This window comes from Cuculus canorus, chromosome 8, assembly GCF_017976375.1.
Source record: "Cuculus canorus isolate bCucCan1 chromosome 8, bCucCan1.pri, whole genome shotgun sequence".
Taxonomy (NCBI): Eukaryota; Metazoa; Chordata; class Aves; order Cuculiformes; family Cuculidae; genus Cuculus; species Cuculus canorus.
In genome coordinates, this window is record NC_071408.1 from 32714131 (window position 1) to 32734677 (window position 20547).

General features: G+C 45.3%; 2 protein-coding genes across 3 annotated transcripts in view; one reads left to right on the forward strand and one right to left on the reverse strand.

Annotated features, from left to right (window-relative positions):
• The window catches only part of SELENOF (selenoprotein F), a 30735-nt gene extending 20817 nt beyond the window's left edge, over positions 1–9918 (reverse strand). For both annotated transcript variants that reach the window (XR_008450891.1, XM_054072445.1), the window contains exons 1-2: positions 9764–9918; positions 8147–8314 (exon numbers count right to left, since the gene is read on the reverse strand). Coding sequence is in view for 1 of the 2 variants with exons in the window: in XM_054072445.1 (XP_053928420.1) it covers positions 8147–8314; positions 9764–9832 (237 nt within the window). In the remaining variant the exon portion in view is untranslated. The remainder of the gene's footprint in view (positions 1–8146; positions 8315–9763) is intronic.
• A 710-nt stretch (positions 9919–10628) lies between these two features.
• Positions 10629–20547, forward strand: part of HS2ST1 (heparan sulfate 2-O-sulfotransferase 1) — a 76541-nt gene continuing 66622 nt past the window's right edge. The window contains exon 1 of the mRNA XM_054073337.1: positions 10629–10866. Coding sequence (XP_053929312.1) covers positions 10743–10866 — 124 coding nt within the window. The 5' untranslated portion in view covers positions 10629–10742. The remainder of the gene's footprint in view (positions 10867–20547) is intronic.

Here is a 20547-nt window from a genome sequence, read left to right on the forward strand (position 1 = left end):
CCCAGTATGATGTAAACAATTTTGCTTTTTAAATCCAACAGGTATCACAAAGCTCTAAACCAACTTCGCCTCTGGGCAGACGGCTTTTTGTTCACCTTGCCCTCCATGGTTTGGTGTAAGGGGATCCTGCACAAGGTTATCAGAGAAAACACAGAGGCTGAATGACTATCAACTTCCAGCTTCTGGAGCTGCAGCATGGGCTAGGTAGCGTGAATGTGAATTTATATTGGGGGGCAGAATGGAATAGAGAAAGGTGGCAGAAAAATGGCTCCTATATCGAGGCTCTCACTCGGACCTAGTGAACAGAACTATGTAAGCTAGAACGCAGATGAAGTTAACAGTCTATGTTCTAGTTTTGGTATATACTGTCTGATCAACTTTGCTATCTAACCATCTAGCTCCTTCTAGGCACAGAATCCCTGGACATCTCTTTTATTTTCCAGGATCTGTGCCTTTATTAAAAACGAAAGTATCTCGGAAGAGTTGCAAAGACAACACCGAGAATGGAACTCAGCTATTTATTTGACTTTGCAAGTTTAAGTAATTTGGAGACTTTGTACTTTTTGAATTTGTTTCAGCAAATGCAGAGTCAAATGCTGGTACTTTATCCAGCTGAAGGAGTCGGACTTCATTATCTACATCTGTTCCATTCACCAGCAAAAATGCACATCAACAACTTTAGCTCACATTTAGCAAATTCACAGTTATAATTCCCTAGCCTTTCCTTTTTCACTGACAAAACTAGAAAGGGGTCTTCCCTAGGTAAGGCTTGCGCCGCTACAGACACACTGTTCATTTTATCTCAGTTTCTCTGACAGAGATGCACCTTGGGTGAACCTGTTCCAAACAAAAGATGGTGAATTTCTGTCTAAGGTACTGACTAAGCTGCACCTTCCTTATCTGGGACTCCTGTTTGACAACGTTAATTTTCATTGCTGGTAACACCCTGTACAGAAGGAAAGGGAAAGAGATCACACAGTAAAGTTCTTGAGGACATCCACTTTAGTATGTTTTTAGTATAAAATGCGCAGTTTTTAGCTGCATATGATATTCTGAAGTGAGGGTGCTCTCAGAAGAGACTTTCTCAATTAGAGGGAACACAACCATATCAATACCCCAACTTCCCTATCAATATCCCCCATAAAACTATTCCTCTGTGAACTGTATGGGACACTTCTTAGTTAAAAGAAAACTTTTAAGGGAGATAATTTGACATATTAGCTGCAATTACAGAGTTCTGATTATTTACTTGAATGTTTACAAGTAAACTGAAACTCCAGTTCATTTACACAAGCATTGATATCACTTACCTTACATCACAGAGATGTCAATGAATCCAAAGTAGTTCTGTACCTTTACCCATCAAGTCAAAAACCCAGAGATGAGATCGCTTCCTTGGCATTACTCACATTAAGAGCTTCTGGCAGAACAAGCAGGCAGCCAACAATCATTTTTCACTGCAGCACATTAATTAGTGAAATGAAAAGAAAAAAACCCTGAAAATGAAACTAAACTGGGTCACACGAGTGGCCTAAAGCATTAAAAGCATTTCAGATTATTCTAGTTACAGTAATTACTGTGAGTTTTGTAAATGATTCTGAGTTTTAAAAACTAAGTCTGAACCAGAATGTCACCTTATTCTGTATTTCATAGTGGCACAAAGGTCTGTACGTGTAAAAAGATGGCGTTTTAAAAGACCTTTCAATTAGATGCTTTATTAAAAGCAGTGCAGTCATAATTACAGTGGACATGTTTATCACTAATATTACACTAAGCATTTATTTCATTTCCAGGAGGAGTCTAACACTGACTCCACCCAAAGAGCTGGTTTTAACTTATGGTCAAACTACATCGTAAGGAGAATAGGAGTTTTACTCATCAGAATTAAAATAACCCACTCGAAGAGACAGTTTCTGCACATGTACTCATCTCCTGCCTGGTAATTTTTAAAGGCCTGAGTGACAATTCTGTTGTGAGTGACAGATAAGGCAGACTGCAGAAAACTGAATTTGTACGGGCATTTCTTTACCTTTCAGTGGAAGCAAGAGTCACCTTTTCTTAAGAATAGAACAAGGTGAATGTAATTTACTTATTACATGGGCTAAATAGGTATAATTCACTCTTCATTTGTATATTGTCATAGAATCATGGAATGATTTGGGTTGGAAGGGACCTTAATGATCATCCAGTTCCATCCCTCTGCCATTGTCCCTCACCTCTGTATTTTTCACCCACAAAACTCTCTGACAAATTGTGTGATACTATGCAGACACAAGTGGAAGAGAAGGGGTCATAGCCCAGGCTGCACTTTCAGCAGACTAGAACTCCTTGCAGTGTTGAAACAGCCTGAATCCTTCATGTCTTAAAACGACTTCCCACGGTTTCAAATACCAAGGACTCGCGAGGAAAAGAACCTCAGCTTCACGCAGTGAAAACACAAGATGTTCCTGCAGAAATGTACCTACAGGAGTCCAGCACCAGCTGCGATATAAGAAACTGTTTAGGTGCCACAGGTTTTGATCAGTCCAGGAAAGGTTTCTCTGCTGTGCTTTGACTACTCCCCCGCTTTTCCAGAGTGTTTTATTTTCTCCCGTCATTTCTGTTTCCAGCATTTTTCACAATGTCGAGAAAACACAATATTTACTAAAGGTCACCAGATACCACTGTTTTCCAAATCTCCTCCATTCAGCTAATGGGGTTATGTCAACACAGACCTGCACTAACTTTCAAAAGCAGCCATAAATACTGCAAATCACTTTAAGTTCAGGTAGGACATGGAACAGGGATGTGAATACAAAGCAAACTTAAGAAAGGCTTTAAGATTTTTTTGATTAAGTAACAGCCAGTTTAAGCTGCCCACAATTATTTCAGGTTCATATTTCACAACGCCTTCATGTCAAAATGAAAGGAAGCTTTCATATCTACTGGTGCGGGAAGGACATCAAGTTGGCAACCTCCCTTTTTACGGGACAATAATTCATTTCAAGGTTCTAAAATATGTGAGTTATTTCTATTGTTGCTTGGTGAAAAATAATCCTAAATTCCTCATTATCTTCGCAATGCAGAGGCCAGATATTCCAATAAATTATTAAACCATGCTTTGACAGCTTAGTGTATTTTGACAATCCCGAATACAGGCCCAAGACAGGTGCTAAAAATCTCAGGAATTTAGATGTTTTTGCTTAGATTTGTGCAGTTGAGCAGTTATTGCCCCATTCTATGTAACTTCAAAAGCATGCATACAGAATTGTGTATCAACTTTGCCTTGTTTTACAGTAGGTTATTATTTAGAAATCATGTATGACAGACAGGTGGGCTGTTACCCGTGACGTTACCCGTGACATCTAGCCATCTAAACCAGCCACTTTCAAGTCTCAAATGTCCTTAAAGGGCACCGACAGGAAAACTGGGAGGGGCTCTTGATCGAGGAGTGCAGGGATAGGATGAGGGGAAATGGTTTGAAGCTGAAAGAGGGGAGATTGACATGAAATCTTAGCAAGAAATGTTTTCCTGTGAGGGTGGGGAGGCCCTGGCCCAGGCTGCCCAGAGCAGCGGTGGCTGCCCCATCCCTGGAGGGATTCCAGGCCAGGTTGGATGGGATGTGGAGCAGCAACCCGATCCCATGGGAGGTGAAGCCGCCCATGGCAGGGGTGGGACTGGATGGGCTTTGAGGTCCCTTCCAACCCAAACCATTCCATGATTCTATGATGCTATGATGCTGTGTCTTTCTGAGCTCCTCTGTACAGTAACTGAGAGTCCAAAGGAGTTGACAAATAATGCACTCGCATCTGGAATTTGAGAAAAGCCAAACAAAAGCACATGACATTGGCCATCACCTTTACTATAAGTACATTAGAAATTTAAAATGCTGCAGTTCAACACATCTTAGTGAGCAAAATACATTTCAAAGCTCCATTTAGAAACACTGACGACTTTGGAGGCTCATAGCAATCCCGCACAGTGCAACTGTGAATTTTAATGTATTGCAAATTTAACTACAGAGTTGATTCTTAAACTCAATTTGGGCTTCGACACGCATATATTGTTGAGATAAATCTAAGATTATAACACACAATTAATGGAATATGCTCATAGCCACGTCTGAAACTATCACACAGCAGAAGTGAAGCTGCAGATGGAGCATGGCTATTTTCAGCTACTGCAAAATATGGCCAATCTCTCCTGCTACTACAATTTCACGCACAGTTAGCTTCACCTCCATTCCATCCCTCTACGTTTTACACACCAGCAGCACGCTCCATCTGACAGGCTGAGGCTTAAAACTTGCAGCTGTCCAAAGCAATACTGCTTAGTTCTGAATCAGTCTGAAAATGAATACAGAATGGCTACAAGAGGAGAAAATAACCAAAATAATTCTTTTTCGTTGTACCCACAGTACAATTAGGGAGTAATTAAAACATTCCACTGGACAGGTGCCAGCAGAAGTTAAGAGCAAGATGAATACTGGATAACAGGAGTACCTCGCAGCTATTTTCCGCAATGTCAATTCCCACAATACAGGACCAATAACAAGACCAGGATTAATAAATATCTTTCAAGGGTACAAAACAGTTGAAATCTGCAAACATCTCATTTGAGGTTGCACTGATGCAGCACAAAGGAATTTTATGACCAGGAATATTTCACAGATCTGTGAAAAGTAGCAGTGATACATAAAGATTCTTAGATACGTGTGCTACCCCCTCACCTCTCATTTCAAATTCTCACTTCAAACTCAGGTACAAGTCATGCAATAAGCTAACTCTTGCTTTCTCTGTTTCTACCACTCGCCACACGCTTAAAAGAAATAATTTCCCTACTCCTGCTGGCCACACTATTCCCGATGCAGGCCAGGATGCCGTTGGCCTTCTTGGCCACGTGGGCCACTGCTGGCTCACGTTCAGCAACTGTGAACCAGTACTCCAGGTCCTCCTCTATCCGGCAGCTTTCCAGCCACACTTCCCCAAGCCTGGAGCGTACCTCTCACATCTAGACGCAGGTTTTAAGAGTAAGATTAAACAGTTCTTCAAGCAGGAGGGCAGGATAAAAAACTTTTAAGCCTTTCAACAACCATTTTCTCTTGACTATCAAACTTTCATTAGAAAAAAAGATTTCTATGGTAACTGGAAAAAACTAGGGAAAGGGAAAAAGATGCAGAAGATAGCATTCGGTTTTTCTATTCTCCACGTACATCCTGAAAATACTACTTTAGCAAGAAGCTCCTACGAGTTAGACTGTTAATTTTTACGTAAGAGTAACATCTTAGGCTCAATTATGGACACCTATTATAGCCACAACTATGTTAAAACATAAGTAAATCCAAAATGTGATGATTCTGAATGCGATGTTCAGGTAATATTCATCATCACTTTTCCCAACAGCGATTTTCCACTGGCTACTTTTTAAGGGAAATCACTCAGTACAAGTTTAAAATTAAAAAAACAATCACCAAATCTGAAATATTCACTTCCAAGCAGTGGTGACAGTATAAAAAATCCCACCTTCTGAAACAGCATTCAAAGGAATATTAAGAACGACGCTATAATTTAGCACTCATCCATATAACCATGATGTTAGAGCGATCCTACATTTCTATTCACATGCACTACAAAGAGCCTGTCTTCAAACACAGATGTGAAAATAGCATCATAATCACTCCTATAATTCAGGCCAATACTTAACACACTAGCTCCAAATCTCAGATATTATCTGTATTAAATTCCTTCCAAAACGCCACGGACGTAATGAAGATAAAATAACAATCAAGATGTACTTTGAATTGTGCTCTAGTGGCAAACTGTTCATATTTACTACAAAGCAGAAAATGAAACTGCATAAACCAACACAAATAGATTAAAAAATCAACAACCTATAATGTACAATCTCTTGGTCCCTATGGATATAAACCAAATTCTGGGTCACTGCAAAGAGGTTTATTGAACACCCTCAAGATGCCAGCCCTGTGCTATTTGTTCTACTAAGTTTAGCAGGGCTAAAACAGAACAAGTTTTGAGACTAAAAACATTTACACTGTGCAGCCCTGACCACAAAATGGCATTGCATTTTAGTCAAAAAATGTGATTATCCACATGGTGAAATTAGGTCTGATTGAAGATCATCAGAAACGCATCTACTGATCTGAATTCTGCTGTCTGATCCAACTTGCATTAAGGCGATGTTTACGATACAAACTAAGTTATGTTCTTGAGTAAATTACTGAGAAATTGATAGATATGTTTCCCTCCCTCCCCCGGAAGTCACACAGACAGAAATGCAACTTAACTCCTCCAGTTTATTTTCCCAATAAACAACAACAGAAATTATCCTGCTTCCCAAGTTCTTGTGCTGCATCTTCTGCCCACTGAGACAAACCTGGAAGAGCATTACCTGAGCAAGCAGAAGCATCCTCTCCTGCCATGAGGATGGGAAGCCTTGCTGCTGCCACCACAATTGTTCCTGGTCATGGTACAAAACCCAGTGTGGCTGGAGACCTGTTCCTATTTTTCTGTTCCCTTTTCGTACATTTTGTTAGCTTTCATTCTGAAACGTTTCAGCTTTTGTGTGTGCCTGCGTGCATTTTTCCTTATGAGGAGTGGCTGAGGGAGCTGGGATTGTCTACTCTGGAGAAAAGGAGGCTGAGGGGAGACTCCATCGCTATCTACAACTGCCTGAAAGGAGGTTATAGCCAGGTGGCAGTTGGTCTCTTCTCGCTGGTAGCCAGCGACAGGACAAGGAGAAACGGCCTCAAGATGCACCAAGAAAGGTTTGGATTGGATATTAAGGATAAATTTCTTTAATGAAAGGGTTGTCAAGCACTGGAACAGGCTGCCTAGGGAGGTGGTGGAGCATTTTCTAGAGACTAACTTGCCTTCATAAAATCAACATATCTAGCAAAGCCCTTCCCATTCCAAACCCTTGCCATGGGCAGGGACACCTCCCACTGGCTCAGGGGCTCCAAGCCCCATCCAACCTGGCCTGGAACCCCTCCAGGGATGGGGCAGCCACCACTGCTCTGGGCAACCTGGGCCAGGGCCTCCCCACCCTCACAGCAAAACATTTCTCCCCAAGATCTCATCTCAATCTCCCCTCTTTCAGCTTCAAACCATTCCACATCATCCTATCCCTGCAATCCCTGATAAACAGCACAATTTAAGTCTTACCTTTTACCTTAATAGTCTCTCAATACTAAGGAACTACTAATTATTAACTCTCTGCGAATATCAAATACTTGCTTCTTGATATTTAATATATTGTATTTAAGACTAAGCAGGGATCTTATTAAAAATTATAGGCAGACTTTTTTTTTTAATATTACACTGAATTCAACCAACAGGAGAAACCTGCTCGATTTCTTCATTCATTTCATGCTGCCAGTTCCTTAGCTGTCGCCTAGCCACTAAAAATAACTTCAGTATCTCTTCTCCTCGAAACCTTTGCTCTCCTGTTAATTGATTGGTCTTCACGGCTTTCTAGAGTACTCTTAAATTACAACATGTTTGAAAGCCTGCATTCTTTTCAAGAGCTCCATAAATTTTTTTTCTCCTTAAGCAGGATAGGCATGTATTTACTACAGATAAAGAAAATGTTTTGCTGCAGCTGAACTGCATAGCACGAGCTTAAGCAAGATAGTTCCCAGCACTTCTAGCTGTCAGAACCTTGCCGTTCCTGCTGCTGTAGGAGAGAGCTAAGCAGCCCTGCTTCTGTCACGTTCGTGCCACTTCAGGAGCTGACTCAACGGCTGCACCAGCCTTTTGTTCCTCAGGACTGGACCGCACTATTCTCGACATTACACTGTGGGTCAGCGACCAAAGAGTAGCTGCTATCAACACAACCAGTCTCCTCATCCTCTGGGTTTAACCTCTTCAAATCCCATGCGTGTTTCAATTTGAAGAAGCTGGACATCGCCACCTTGAGCCACTTTACCCTAGAGAAGGGCTGTCACAGAACCAAAGGCTCACCTGCTCCTACAGGGACGTTATTTCAGAGCAGTATTGCAAGTCTAGACCCCATCTATATTGGGCTATCAAGAAATGTTGCGTTTTCCTCTTGAGACTGTAATCAAGATCCTCATATATTTTTAAAATTTAAGTTTCAGAAGCATAACATCATGTGTTGAATTAGTAAAGGCATTTGGTCCAAAACCCACCTTTCTAGTTTCCAACTGCGCTTCTTCCTGGCAGCACTGCCTGCAGAACGGATCCAACTGGTTCAGGTTGAACTGTCCAAGGAGGTTGCAAGAACTGCAGAGCAAGTTACTGGAGAAACCCAGCTCCCTGCAAGCTTCTGATGACAACTGCGCTCCATACACACTGATCTGAAAATCAATACAATGGAATACCTTAGTATTGAAATAGTTTTTTGAGGATGGAAGATCTTAAATGCTTTAATGATTAGGTAGAAGAATTAAATCTCTTGTGACCGCTTTACACCTAAAAGCAAAATACTACCTTATTCTGATGAATGGTCTTAAACTAATAGTGAATTCTAGCCACTCATTGTGTGTACATTTCAAAGTATCAGACCTGCCAAAATAAACTTAATATACACTTCTGACATCTCTACTGCCTTCCTATTGCTAGCTCCAAATTAAACACCAGGAATGGGCTAAGGTGCACACGGCTACAGCCCTCTGGAGCCTGCTCTTCCAGAACAATTTCAGTAAATGTCATATCACCAAAAACACACTTGGAAAATAAGCGTAACAGCAAAGCTTAGGAAAAGCACAACCAGAGAGTGATCCAATGGACTGCACTGCTCCAACAATGCATACAAGCAGGATTTTGATTTCACGATTCCTTTAATGTTACAGGAAAACTGCATACTCAAATAAAAATCTACAATTCTGATTTACTAGCAGCGCGCTGAAACAGGCAACTCATTTCACAGCTTCTGTGTAAAACACCAGCTCTGTTTACAACGAGCAGCAAAACCAGTTGTGTCAACAATCCCAGCACTTAAATGCTATTTAGGTTTTGTTCTCACATCCCCACTTCACAGGGATGTCTCACATCCTGGCTTAAAACTTTTCCTTCCAGTTGTATGCTGGGGCTGGGGAAAAGTAAGAGCAGAAATTAAGAAAAGAGAGAATTTTCCAAGATGCTTCTCAGTCTAGGTGAAAGACCTTGGGATGGGATGGCACAGGACGATGGGACAGGATGGCAAGGAAAGTGATGGGATAGAAAGAGATGGGATGGGATGGGATGGAGAGGGAGGGGCTGGAGAGGGAGGGGCTGGAGAGGGAGGGGATGGAGGACGAGGCACAGGACATCACCTCAGGGATGAGATGGGATGGGATGAGGGACAAGGCACAGGACAATGCCTCAGGGATGGGGGACGAGGCTTGGGAAGATGTCTTAAGGATAGAATAGGATCGAAGATGAGGCACGAGAGGCATGGGACAAGGCCTCAGGGATAGGATGGGATGCGGGACAAGGCACAGGATGATGCCTCAAGGATGGCACGAGGAACAAGATAGAGGACGACGCCTTAGACATGGAATAGGATGGGTTGGGGGACAAGGCACGGGATGACGTGACGATGCGTGGGACCACACCTCAGGAATGGGATGGGATGAAGGCCAAGGCACAGGATCACGGGATGGGATGGGATGGGATGGGATGGGCAGGGCAGGGCCGCTGCCTCCGCCCCGCTACGGGACACGTCTCACTCCCGTCCCGCCCCACCCCCGTTCCTCCATCTCTCTCCCTCAGGAAGCGCAGCCGCGCTCAGCCCCGAGCACGCCCAGAGCGGAGCGGCCACTTACCGACTGCAGCCCCAGCAGCAGCCACAGCCCCCAGCGCCCCAGAGCCGCCAGCTCGGCCGCCACCGCCATCTTGGTCCCGGGCCGCTCCCGCCAGCGCCGCCGGTGAGGAGGGGTGAGGAAGGACCTCAGGCATTGCGGGTGCCCTGCGCACTGCCTGATGCAAGAGAGGAAAACTTGTCCCCATACCCGGCAGCACAAGCAGAAACTGCTCCCTGAGAGCCTCTACTGCAAGCACAGAACAAGGCTACTTCACTATGTTCCGCGTGGCCCTTCACAGCTCGGCTGGACGAGATGTGGTTTCCCAGCCTCAGTCAGGCATTGCTGCAAGCACCCTGATCGGGGTCCTTGCCCGTTCCGGAGGGTTGCTGCCAACCGGCACCCGTGCGCGTAGATGTGGTGATTGACAGCCGCGCTGACCAATAATATTGCGCCTTTCCCAAGAGCCGCGCGCCTGTGACCAATGCGAGCGCAGTTGGGCGGGACTCCGCGGACGGCCCGCCAATCACAAAGGGTCGCATATAGGCGGGGCTCAGAGCAGGGGAGGAGGTGGAGTCAGAGCCGTGTGGGCGGAACCAATGGCTTGATTGACAGCTAATTCACCCAATAGCATTGCACCTTTCCCAAGCGCCGCGGGGCCGCACCCAATGAGAGGGCAGGTGGGCGTGACTTCGCGGAGGGACTGCCAATCGCCAAGGGTCGCATGTAGGCGGGGCATATGGGAGGAAGGGGGCGTGGTCAACTCGGCGTGGGCGGGGCGCGGTCCGCGCTCAGCCAATGGCGCCGCGGGAGAGGCGGAGTGGCGGCGGCGGTGGCCAATGGCAGCGCGCGGCGGCGGCGCGGGGCGGTGGCGGAGCGGCGGGCGGCGCGGGGCGATGTGAGAGCGGCGGCGGCAGCAGCAGCGGCAGCAGCAGCAGCACGGCCCCCCCCCCCAGCCTCCGCGTGATGCCGTGACCCCGGGCGGGCGCTGCCGCCGCCGCCGATGGGGCTGCTCAGGATTATGGTGCCGCCCCGGTTGCAGCTGCTGGCCGTGCTCGTGTTCGGCGTGGCCGTGCTCTTCCTCGAGAACCAGATCCAGAAGCTCGAGGAGTCCCGCGGAAAGCTGGGTGAGCGCGGCCCGGGCTGCGGCGGGGGCAGCGGGGACCGGCGGGCAGCGATGCAGCGGGGAGCGGGGATGCAGTGCGGGCAGGGGATGCAACGAGGGCCGGGGATGCAGGGGATACACCAGGGCTGAGGGCATGCAGCGGCCGAAGGATGCAGCCAGGGCAGAGACTGGGGCAGGGGATGCAGTCTGGGCAGGAGCAGAGCCGGGAATGCACTGGGGGCAAGAGCTGGGGGGGGGGGCACTGGGGGCAGGAGCCATTGCAGGGCTGCAGCAGGGGCAAGAGCCGGGGGGAATGCATTGGGGGCTGTTGCAGGGGTGCATTGGGGGCAGGGACTGTTGCAGGGGTGCATTGGGGGCAGGGACTGTTGCAGGGGTGCATTGGGGGCAGAGGCTGTTGCAGGGGTGCATCGGGGCAGCGGCTGTTTCAGGGGTGCATCGGGGCAGGGGCTGTTTCAGGGGTGCATTGGGGGCAGGCGCTGTTTCAGGGGTGCATCGGGGCAGGCGCTGTTTCAGGGGTGCATCGGGGCAGGCGCTGTTTCAGGGGTGCATTGGGGCAGGGGCTGTTTCAGGGGTGCATCAGGGCAGCGGCTGTTTCAGGGGTGCATTGGGGCAGGGGCTGTGGCAGAGGTCCCGCCTGTGCACACTCCAACCGGGAACGGATCCGGTGGATGCTGTGCGGGGGCTCCGCAGGAGGGCTGGAGGCAGCCTTGGCCTTGGAGCCCGGCTCCGTGTGCTCTGTGGGGCCGTGCACGCTGGGCAGAGTGGTGCAGGGGAGAGGAAAGTGCCTGTTGTGCATCCAAATGGATTTTCCTGGGGACCAGCATCTTCATCACAGCTAATTTTGACTCCAAACATTTTCCTGACGTTGGGCGTTATAAATGAAAGCACAGGGTAAAAAAAAAAAAAAAAAAAATCCCCAAAAAACCCCAAATAACCCCAAAGACATTTTCCTTAATGACAAATGGGTAATTTCTATTACTCTCATTGACTATGTGATGTTATTTTCGGCCCTTTGCTGGGTGCAGTTGGTGATCTCCCACACTGGCACCGAGCTTGAGTTAAACAGAATAACAATCGACTTGAAAACTCTTGTGTACGATTTATTTTGCTTTTCCTGCCTTGAAAAGAGCTTTTCAGAGTGATATCTGCCTGGTAGGTAACGTCTTATTACTCAGCCTGCAGAACTTGTATAGGTTTTACATGACTTAATTAAGGGTCTCAAGGATGTGAAAAAACGCCCTTCTGAACCCCGTTTGTGGTGCCTGGAGTTGTAAAAACAGAGCTCTGAGACATGGTGTGTGCAAGTGTGGGTTTCCAAGCTTTGTTGATTTACTTTCTCCTATTATTTGGCTGGACTAAGATATTTAGGCTACGAACGCTTTGAGTTTGTATGAAGAAAAAGCGCACATATCGTGTTCCTGCTGGTGTTACGACTAGAATCGGGCTTCGAGTGGCATGGGAACTTTAATGGTGAGCTGCTAACAGAGCCCGAGTCAGCATAACTTAACGTGGAGCTGTGTGAATGCCACGGGGATTTTGCTTCTCAGCATTTCTTTCCCATCTTGCTCTTTCTGAACTGGGTAGGAGAGATCAGGACCCTCTGGCAATGGAGGTGGTTGACTGCTTAAGTTACAGGATGCTCTTACTCTGCGTCTTTTTCGACTGAAATTCTGTACCCACTTATCATCGAGGCATAAGTTTTTCAGGGTCTCAATTACTGCAAACAAAAAAATTGAAGAAGAAGAGTGAAATTGGAAGATAATTCAAGCAGGCGTTGAGCCACTGCTGAAGGTGCAGTGGAATTTTGGGTCTATCTTTTGAACTGGTTGGTTGGTACCAGTGACTTCTGTGCCTCTGTTGCTGGCAGCCCATGTTACTCCAGGGAAATCCACCTCCTGGCATGCAAAGATTAATATAATGTATGTGGGAGTAAGGAATTCTGCTGGTAAAACTTCCTCTTCCTCCTTAATATATATGCAAGGGGCATGATTAAGTTCCATATTTAGAGGATTCAAATGCGCAGCTCATACTGCTTTGGGACAAGAATCTAATTACTATGGTCTGCTGATTTTATTTCTTAAGGAGAAAGGAAAACTGTTGTCGAGTTTATTAAAAGTGCGATGGCAAGATTTGCTTTGTGAGCAACTTCGAAGTGATTCTCGAAAACCTGTGTAGGGAGGGGGGAAACATTTTCTGCAATGGCTTTGAGCTTGGGTTCTGTTTCTTAATGTGAGGGTGTGCTTTGTTAAAAAGCTTCTGGCTGTCTGAATGGCTCCCTTTTATGTGTTTAGCATGTACTTTGACTTGCAAGCACTAATGTTTTGTTACAGATTTGGTTTTGGTGGGTGATATTTCTCTTGAGCTGTAACATGGGGAATGGTTTTCTTTGAACAAACTCAATAGTTCATAGAATCATAGAATGGTTTGGATCGGAAGGGACCTTAAAGCCCATCCAGTCTCACCTCCTGCCATGGGCAGGGACACCTCCCACTGGCTCAGGGGCTCCAAGCCCCATCCAACCTGGCCTGGAACCCCTCCAGGGATGGGGCACCACCACTGCTCTGGGCACCCTGGGCCAGGGGCTCCCCACCCTCACCATGAACAATTTCTTCCTAATGTCTAGTCTAAGTCTTCCTCCTTCCACTTGGAAGCCATTCCCCCTTGTCCCATCACTCTGTGCCCCTGTAAAAAGTCCCTCCCCAGCTTTCCTGTAGCTCCACTCAGTCCTGGAAGGTCACTCTAAGGTCTCTGTGGAGCCTTCTCTTCTCCAGGCAGAACAACCCCAGCTCTCAGCCTGTCCTTATAGCAGAGTTGGCTTAATGCACTTGAATTCCAGTCTTTCTCCCTGTCCCCCGAAAGAATGGTGTGTGTGTGAGAGGCAGTGATAATGTGATTTAATGATAATGACAGAGTCGTTCTTTTTGGGCTTTCAGTTGTGTTTCAGTGAACGCTTGACGTTGGAAGTCCCATGGCATATTGTTTGGGCTTGAACTGTGCTGTGGTTTGCGTTGGTACGTCAGATGATAAACTGTCATCTTGCAAAGTCATTGTCAGAGTTAGGCTGTGACGAGGAAAACTGAATGACTTTGGATTTGATAGCAAATAAAAGAATTCCCTGGTCTTACTAGCAATTCTAAAAATATTCAGTCATACTTTCTGCTAGGAAGTATTTTAATCCAATTTCCTCGCCTCTGAGCAACTTGTTTCGGTACTGAACAACTGGAAGAGGGGTAATTGTAATTCAGCTTCTTAAAATATCTTCCCTATAACATGAACTGTAACTTCTCGCAAGTAACAAGTGATCGGACGAGAGGAAATGTCCTCAAGTTGCACCAGGGGAGGTTTAGATTGGGTATCAGGAAAGGTTTCTTCACCAAAAGGGTTCTCAGGCACTGGAACGGCTGCGCAGGGAGGTGGTGGAGTCCCCATCCCTGGAGGGGTTTGAAAGATGGGGAGATGAGGCACTTGGTGATCTGGTTTAGCAGTGGACGGGAATGGTTGGCTTTGATGATCTCAAAGCTCTTTTCCTATATGGTATATAGTATATAATATATAGTATGTAATAATATATAGTATGTAACATGTAATATTCTTATGCTTCCTTCATTGAGGGGGGGAAAAAAATCTCCTGTCGGCAGGGCTGCCAGTCGCGTGTTTGGAAAATCCCTAGCAAACACTTGAGTTGTACCTCCTAATAGAGCGCGTGTGGTTCCTTGGTATATTATTTATACTTGAACTTCATTTATAGAGAGAAATTTGTGATGGTTGGCAGTTCTGCCAGTGCACAGCTATGCAAATAATTTACTATCATTTCTTTTAAATATAACTCTGCCCAACAGTTATTATTTTCCACGGAGGAGCCTGAGGCATCCTTTCAGAACCTATTTTCTTGTGTACCAGCTTTCCTGAAATAAGAGTTTTAATGCTGCTTCTTCACTGTATCTCCAGCCAGTGAGACATTCTTCTACTTTACTTTGCTGGTTATATTATACTTTTTATTCAATTCCCCCTTACTTTTCCACTTCTCCTTCCCGCAGTCATTCCAGACACTTGCAGAATAAATTAACTGTTATCCTATACTTGTACTTCCCGTCAAAAAGCGTGATATGGAGCAACTGTATGAATTGCATTTATTTAGTTATTTATTCCATTACTGTTTATGGGTTTATAAGGTCTCCTCGGAGCCGTCTCTCCTCTGAGCTGAATGAGCCCAACTCTCTCAGCCTGTCAAAATTGACTGCTTCTGCATTCTATATATGTGTGGATACGTGTGTATGTATATTAACTCATAAAATTATGTATATATTTTAAACAAAAAAGCCCAAACCAGCCCTTGCGAAACTACTTAAACCCTGAAGTTAAGTCTGACAGATTAAACCCTTGCTTTCCAGTTTATCGTGTACGTCTGAAGGGAAATAAGTCACAGGAATTCTTTTCTTGTTCCTTATTTCAGCAAACTGACACATTTGCAGCTGGGTTCTTTTTATTGCACAGCTTTGTATTGCCCCTGGCTGTTGGAGTGAGGGCCACGTGAGCAGTTCACCAGCGAGTCGTTTCCATACCTACTGACTGGCAGCTGTGAGTCACTCAATCTTAGCCAACTTCTGGCCAGACCTATCTTGTCTTCCCATAACGAACGCCTTCCCTCAAATTCTTGCTCCTCTTTAGGAGATCGATGGTTTTTTTTTGCGTATGGAACCCTTCACGGATCATCACTTAATTGGTTCAGTGTAATTGCGCGCAGTCTTTATTTTTTTGTCACATCTCTGAAGTGTATTTAAACTTCGGCAAAACAGCGTTAAAATAGTGGTAAGTGCTTTGCTTGGAATGTGATGCTATTTATCTGTTTAGATATCTGAAATACTACCCTAGCGAGTGTAATGGAAGTGCCACGCTGTAGGAAGAGGGCTGAACTGTTAGTATGTGCATTATTTTTTCAACCAGAAAGAAAAGATAGAAGACTGAGTGAAAGGAGTCCGCTGTTGAGGGAAGCATCTGAAATTTGGCCACCTGGCTACAGCCTTTCATAAACACGGATGGACTTTTCACTGCAATCTGTCCTCCTCGCTCTCTGGATGGGGGGCAGGTGATACCCGATTCCAGCCCTTAGCTTTGTGTCATGCTCAAGCCCATCAGTGCTGTTGCGTTTGCCAGCTCCCCTAAAAACTAATGGCCCCATGAAGCCGTTTTGTTCAAAGCCCACTATCTTGAGAAGGGTGGCATTCAGAGAAGTCTTGAGTCATAGAATCATAGAATGTCCTGAGTTCGGAGGAAACCACAAGGATCGTTGAGTCCAGCTCCTGTCCCTACACATGATGACCCCAACATCCACACCATGTGTCTGAGAATGTTGTCCAAAGGCTTCCGGAATATTGTCCGGCTTGGTGCCGTGGCTGCTTCCCTGGGGAGCTGTTCCAGTGCTCCACCACCCTATGGGTGAAGAACCTTTCCCCAATGTCCAGCCTAACCCTCTGCTGGCATCTTGCTGTCATTCCCTCAGGTCCTGTCACTGGTCACCAGAGAGAAGAGATCAGCACCTGTTCCTCCTCTTCCTCTTGTGAGGAAGCTGTAGACCGTGATGAGGTCTCCGCTCAGTCTTCTCTTCTCCAGGATGAACAGACCAAGTCACTTTAGCCACTCCCCATACGACATCCCTCTAAACCGTTCTCCAACTTTGTGTTTCTCCTCTAGATGCTCCAGTAGCTTTATATCCTTTTTAGACAGTTGTGCCCAAGGAAAGGAAAGCCATTCCTCAGTTCCTCTCCACTTGACCTTTGGAGTTTTGGAGAATGGAAGTGCTGCCACTTGGTATTCCCATCAGTAATTGCTTGTATTAAAAACACTGCTAGTGCTGATTGTAGTTGGTGTGCCTGGGCAGGTCATTAAAGGGATGAATTCTTAATCCTTGTAGAAGCAATAATTGTGCACATGTGGTTTTGTGTTAGGAATATGCTGACTATCAGGACATCACTGGAACAAGCTGCCCTTGGAAGTGGTGGCTGCCCCATCCCTGGAGGGGTTCCAGGCCAGGTTGGATGGGGCTTGGAGCCCCTGATCCAGTGGGAGGTGTCCCTGCCCATGGCAGGGGTGGGACTGGATGGGCTTTGAGGTCTTTTCCAACCCAACCCATTCCATGATTCTATGTTCAGTGCTACTGCGGGATGTGCCCTTGAGTGTCAGCATCTGGCTTCATCCTGAGTGTCTGCATGTTCACAAATAATGAATTCATTGCTGTTGCTTAACTTTTTATGGCTATAAATTAAGAGCATATTTTTAGAGGTGTTTGCCAACGTGTCTGCAGGAAGCCCAGCTACATCTGCACGTCTTCCAGTTGGCGCTAGTATTCAGTGTGTTATTGTTATCCTAACTTAGCAATATCCTTGTGTCATCACGGTTCCAATAACATTACTGCTACAGTAATTATTATTCAAGCTTTCTGGTAGTGATAAAATTCATCATGAGTAGGAGTCTGCGGCAGGCAGAGAAATAATAAGATAATTGAATAACAAAAAGTATTTGGGAAGAAGCTCTCTATCGCTTTAGCCCAGTCTTTGTCTGCCTTTCCTCTGTGTCCATTCTCTCTCTCTATCCTCTTGGAGTCTAAACTGACAGCTGACATCCTTTTTTTTTTTTTTAATCAACTTGCTGTTTAATTCTGAATACTAATTTGTGTTGAAACATATGTAAAACTTAAGTGCTGTTTTGATAAAACAGCTTTTGATGATTTTGAAGTGTTTATGCAAACCTTGTGCATAATTGCTGTAAAACTGTAAAGAGTGTGGGGATGGGATCTTAGGTTCCTTAAATTTAAATGCATTTCTTCCCCTTTTCCTTCTGTAGTGACTTTGCTCTCAGAAGCTCTGATTTTATTCTGCCATCTTTTTAATACATAATAAAAAATACACGCACAAGGGAGACTAAGGAATATGTCAATTTGTAATATATATAATTATAATAAAAATTATGTGTGTATATGTTCCTCACCCCCATTGTATATTTTTTCCAATGTTGAATAGGACCGATTTTTTTGGGCAACAAATTGAAAGGCAGTAGCGTTTCATTTCCTGTTGAAAAAGGTGTAAAAAGACTTAAGAACGTGAAGGAACTTGGAGATACGAGGGCAATTGAACAGGGATTATACCTGTTCCTCTTGCTTCCTGCAAAGTAGAGAGGGAAATCCAGCTCATTGAATTTTAATTTATTTTTTTTTCCCCTCAATCTTTTCCCTGTGTGTCTTTCCATTTTCAATATTTCTGTTGTCTTCGTCTCTGGATCTGTTGTTGTTGTTGAGCAGATGCAGAAAGATTGCATAAATAGAATCATAGAATCGCTTGGTTGGAAAAGACCTTTGAGATCATTGTGTCCCACCTGTCCACTGCTAAACCACATCCCTGAGCACCCCATCCACCCATCTTTTAAGTCCCTCCAGGGATGGGGACTCCACCACCTCCCTGGGCAGCCGTTCCACTGTTTGATAACCTTTTCAGTGAAGAAATTTTTCCTTATATCAAATCTCAACCTGCCCTGGTGCAACTTGAGGCCGTTTCCTCTCATCCTATCGCCTGTCACCCGGGAGAAGAGACCAACACCCACCTCACCAAAACCTCCTTTCAGGGTGTTGTAGACAGCAATAAGGTCTCCCCATAGCATATCTGTGTTTTGTTTTAAACATTTGCATTTCTTTACTCTGATTCTGTGGGTGCTTTGGAGGAGGTTTTGCGGTGGTAGGAGTCTCTTTGCAATGTGTGGCGTTTGTCAGGGGTTCTAACACACAGAACGTTAATCGGCAATCGATTGTGTTATATTGGAGTTGATTTTTATCACTCCTTCTGAGCAAAAGGTTTAGGTAATTCTGAGAAGGATTTACAAATTTGGAGTAAAATGAAATGAAGTGGGAAAGTAGGATGTAAAAATGATGGAATCTTATTCTGACATGCTATGTAGACCAAAAAGTGTCTCCAGAAGAAGACAGAGCAGTCCAAGTTTTTGACTCTTTTAGTGTTTGAATGATAGATGTAAATTGAGGAGGAGAAAACAACTTTTTGCACAATCTAATTTCAAATCTTGCATTCCTTCAAAAAATGGGGATTAATTTTTACTAAAGCTGAGTCCAACTGTGTCCTTACATTGTCTGCAGTAAAAGTAGTTTGCAGAGTTCTTCTCCCCATGAAGAAGCACAGGGACAAAAATACTACACCCTGTCTATCGACAGAGTGTTTGTCATGGAATGATTTGGGTTGGAAAAGAACTCTAAAGCCCACCTGGTTCCAACCCTTTGCCGTTGGCAAGGGCACGTTCCCTGTATCAGGTTGCTCAAACCTCCGTGCAATCTGACCTCGAGCACCTCCAGGGATGGGGCATAGTAGCAAACTTGCTACTTGTGCAGCTGCTGTTGGTTTGTGTAGAGACAACCCTTGCAGAAGCTCTGCTGTTTTAGCAGGACCTGTTGAAGGTTTGAAGCCCTCCTCAGCAGGAAGGCACTTCATAGTTTTCTTTTTGATCAAGCTTTAAAAGTAACTGTAGGAAATCTCTGGCACGCTGCTTGATTTGTACTCCTAAAACGGGGCTTATAGTCTGTGTTCCATGTGTGAGCAGCATTCTAGGGGGTTTCTCTGCCATGAGAAGCACCAAAGCGCCCTGCTTTCTAGTAGAGTGGTAGTATTTGTTCCTTGAATTGCCTTGCAAACACGAGCCAAAAGTAAAGGCTGAGTGACCAGAAATACCTGTATAAGCTTACATTTAACCATAGCAGTGTTCAGAACCTGTCACATCTGGTTCAGACTTGAGTTTTGTCTTTGAAACTATGCAACAGCCAAAGCATGTAAAAACTTCTTCATGGAATTCAGTTGGAGGAACTTTCATGTCCAAGTTTTGAGTTTTGGTGAGAGATTTTGGAGTGATTAATGAAGGGAAATTGCTGTCAGTTGTAGAGTTACATAAGAGGGTTTAAGAACTGTAAACTCATTGAGGTCAGAAAAGACCTCTGAGATCATCCAGACCAACAATCAGCCCAACCCCACTGTACCTGCTAAACCATGTCTTGAAGTGTCATTTCTACGTGCTTTTGGAAGCTCCAGTCGCTCCAGGGACAGCGACTCCACTACTGCCCTGGGCAGCTTCTTCCAAAACTTCACCACTCTTTCGGTAAAGAAACGTTTTCCAATATCCAATCTGAACTTCCCCTGGTGCAACTTGAGGGCATTTCCTCTTGTCCTATTTCTTGTTACCTGGGAGAAGAGCCCAGCACCCACCTTGCTACAACCTCCTTTCTGGCAGTTGTAGAGAATGATGAGGTCTCCCCTCAGTCTCCTTTTCTCCAGGCTGAACATCCCAGTTCCCTCAGCCACTCCTCATAACCCCTGTGCTCCAGCCCCTTCTCCAATTCCGTTCCCGTTCTCTAGACACGCTCCAGCCCCTCAAATGTCTTTCTTGTCACAAGACCCAACAGAAGAGCTGTCAAAGCTAGCAGTGAGCACATAAAACGGGGTTCCCCCAGCAGCACACCCAGCACAATCGTGGAAGAGAATCACCCCATCGCTAATGAGGGTGGTGACCAGAGGTTCACCCGTCTCCTCCGTCAGCAGAGATCAGAGCATGGAGCATGAAGTTAAAGCGTGCTTGCTTTTAGTTGAGTGTAATGCTTTGGACTTTGAGCTGCAGAGATGGCATATGTTTGCCTCTG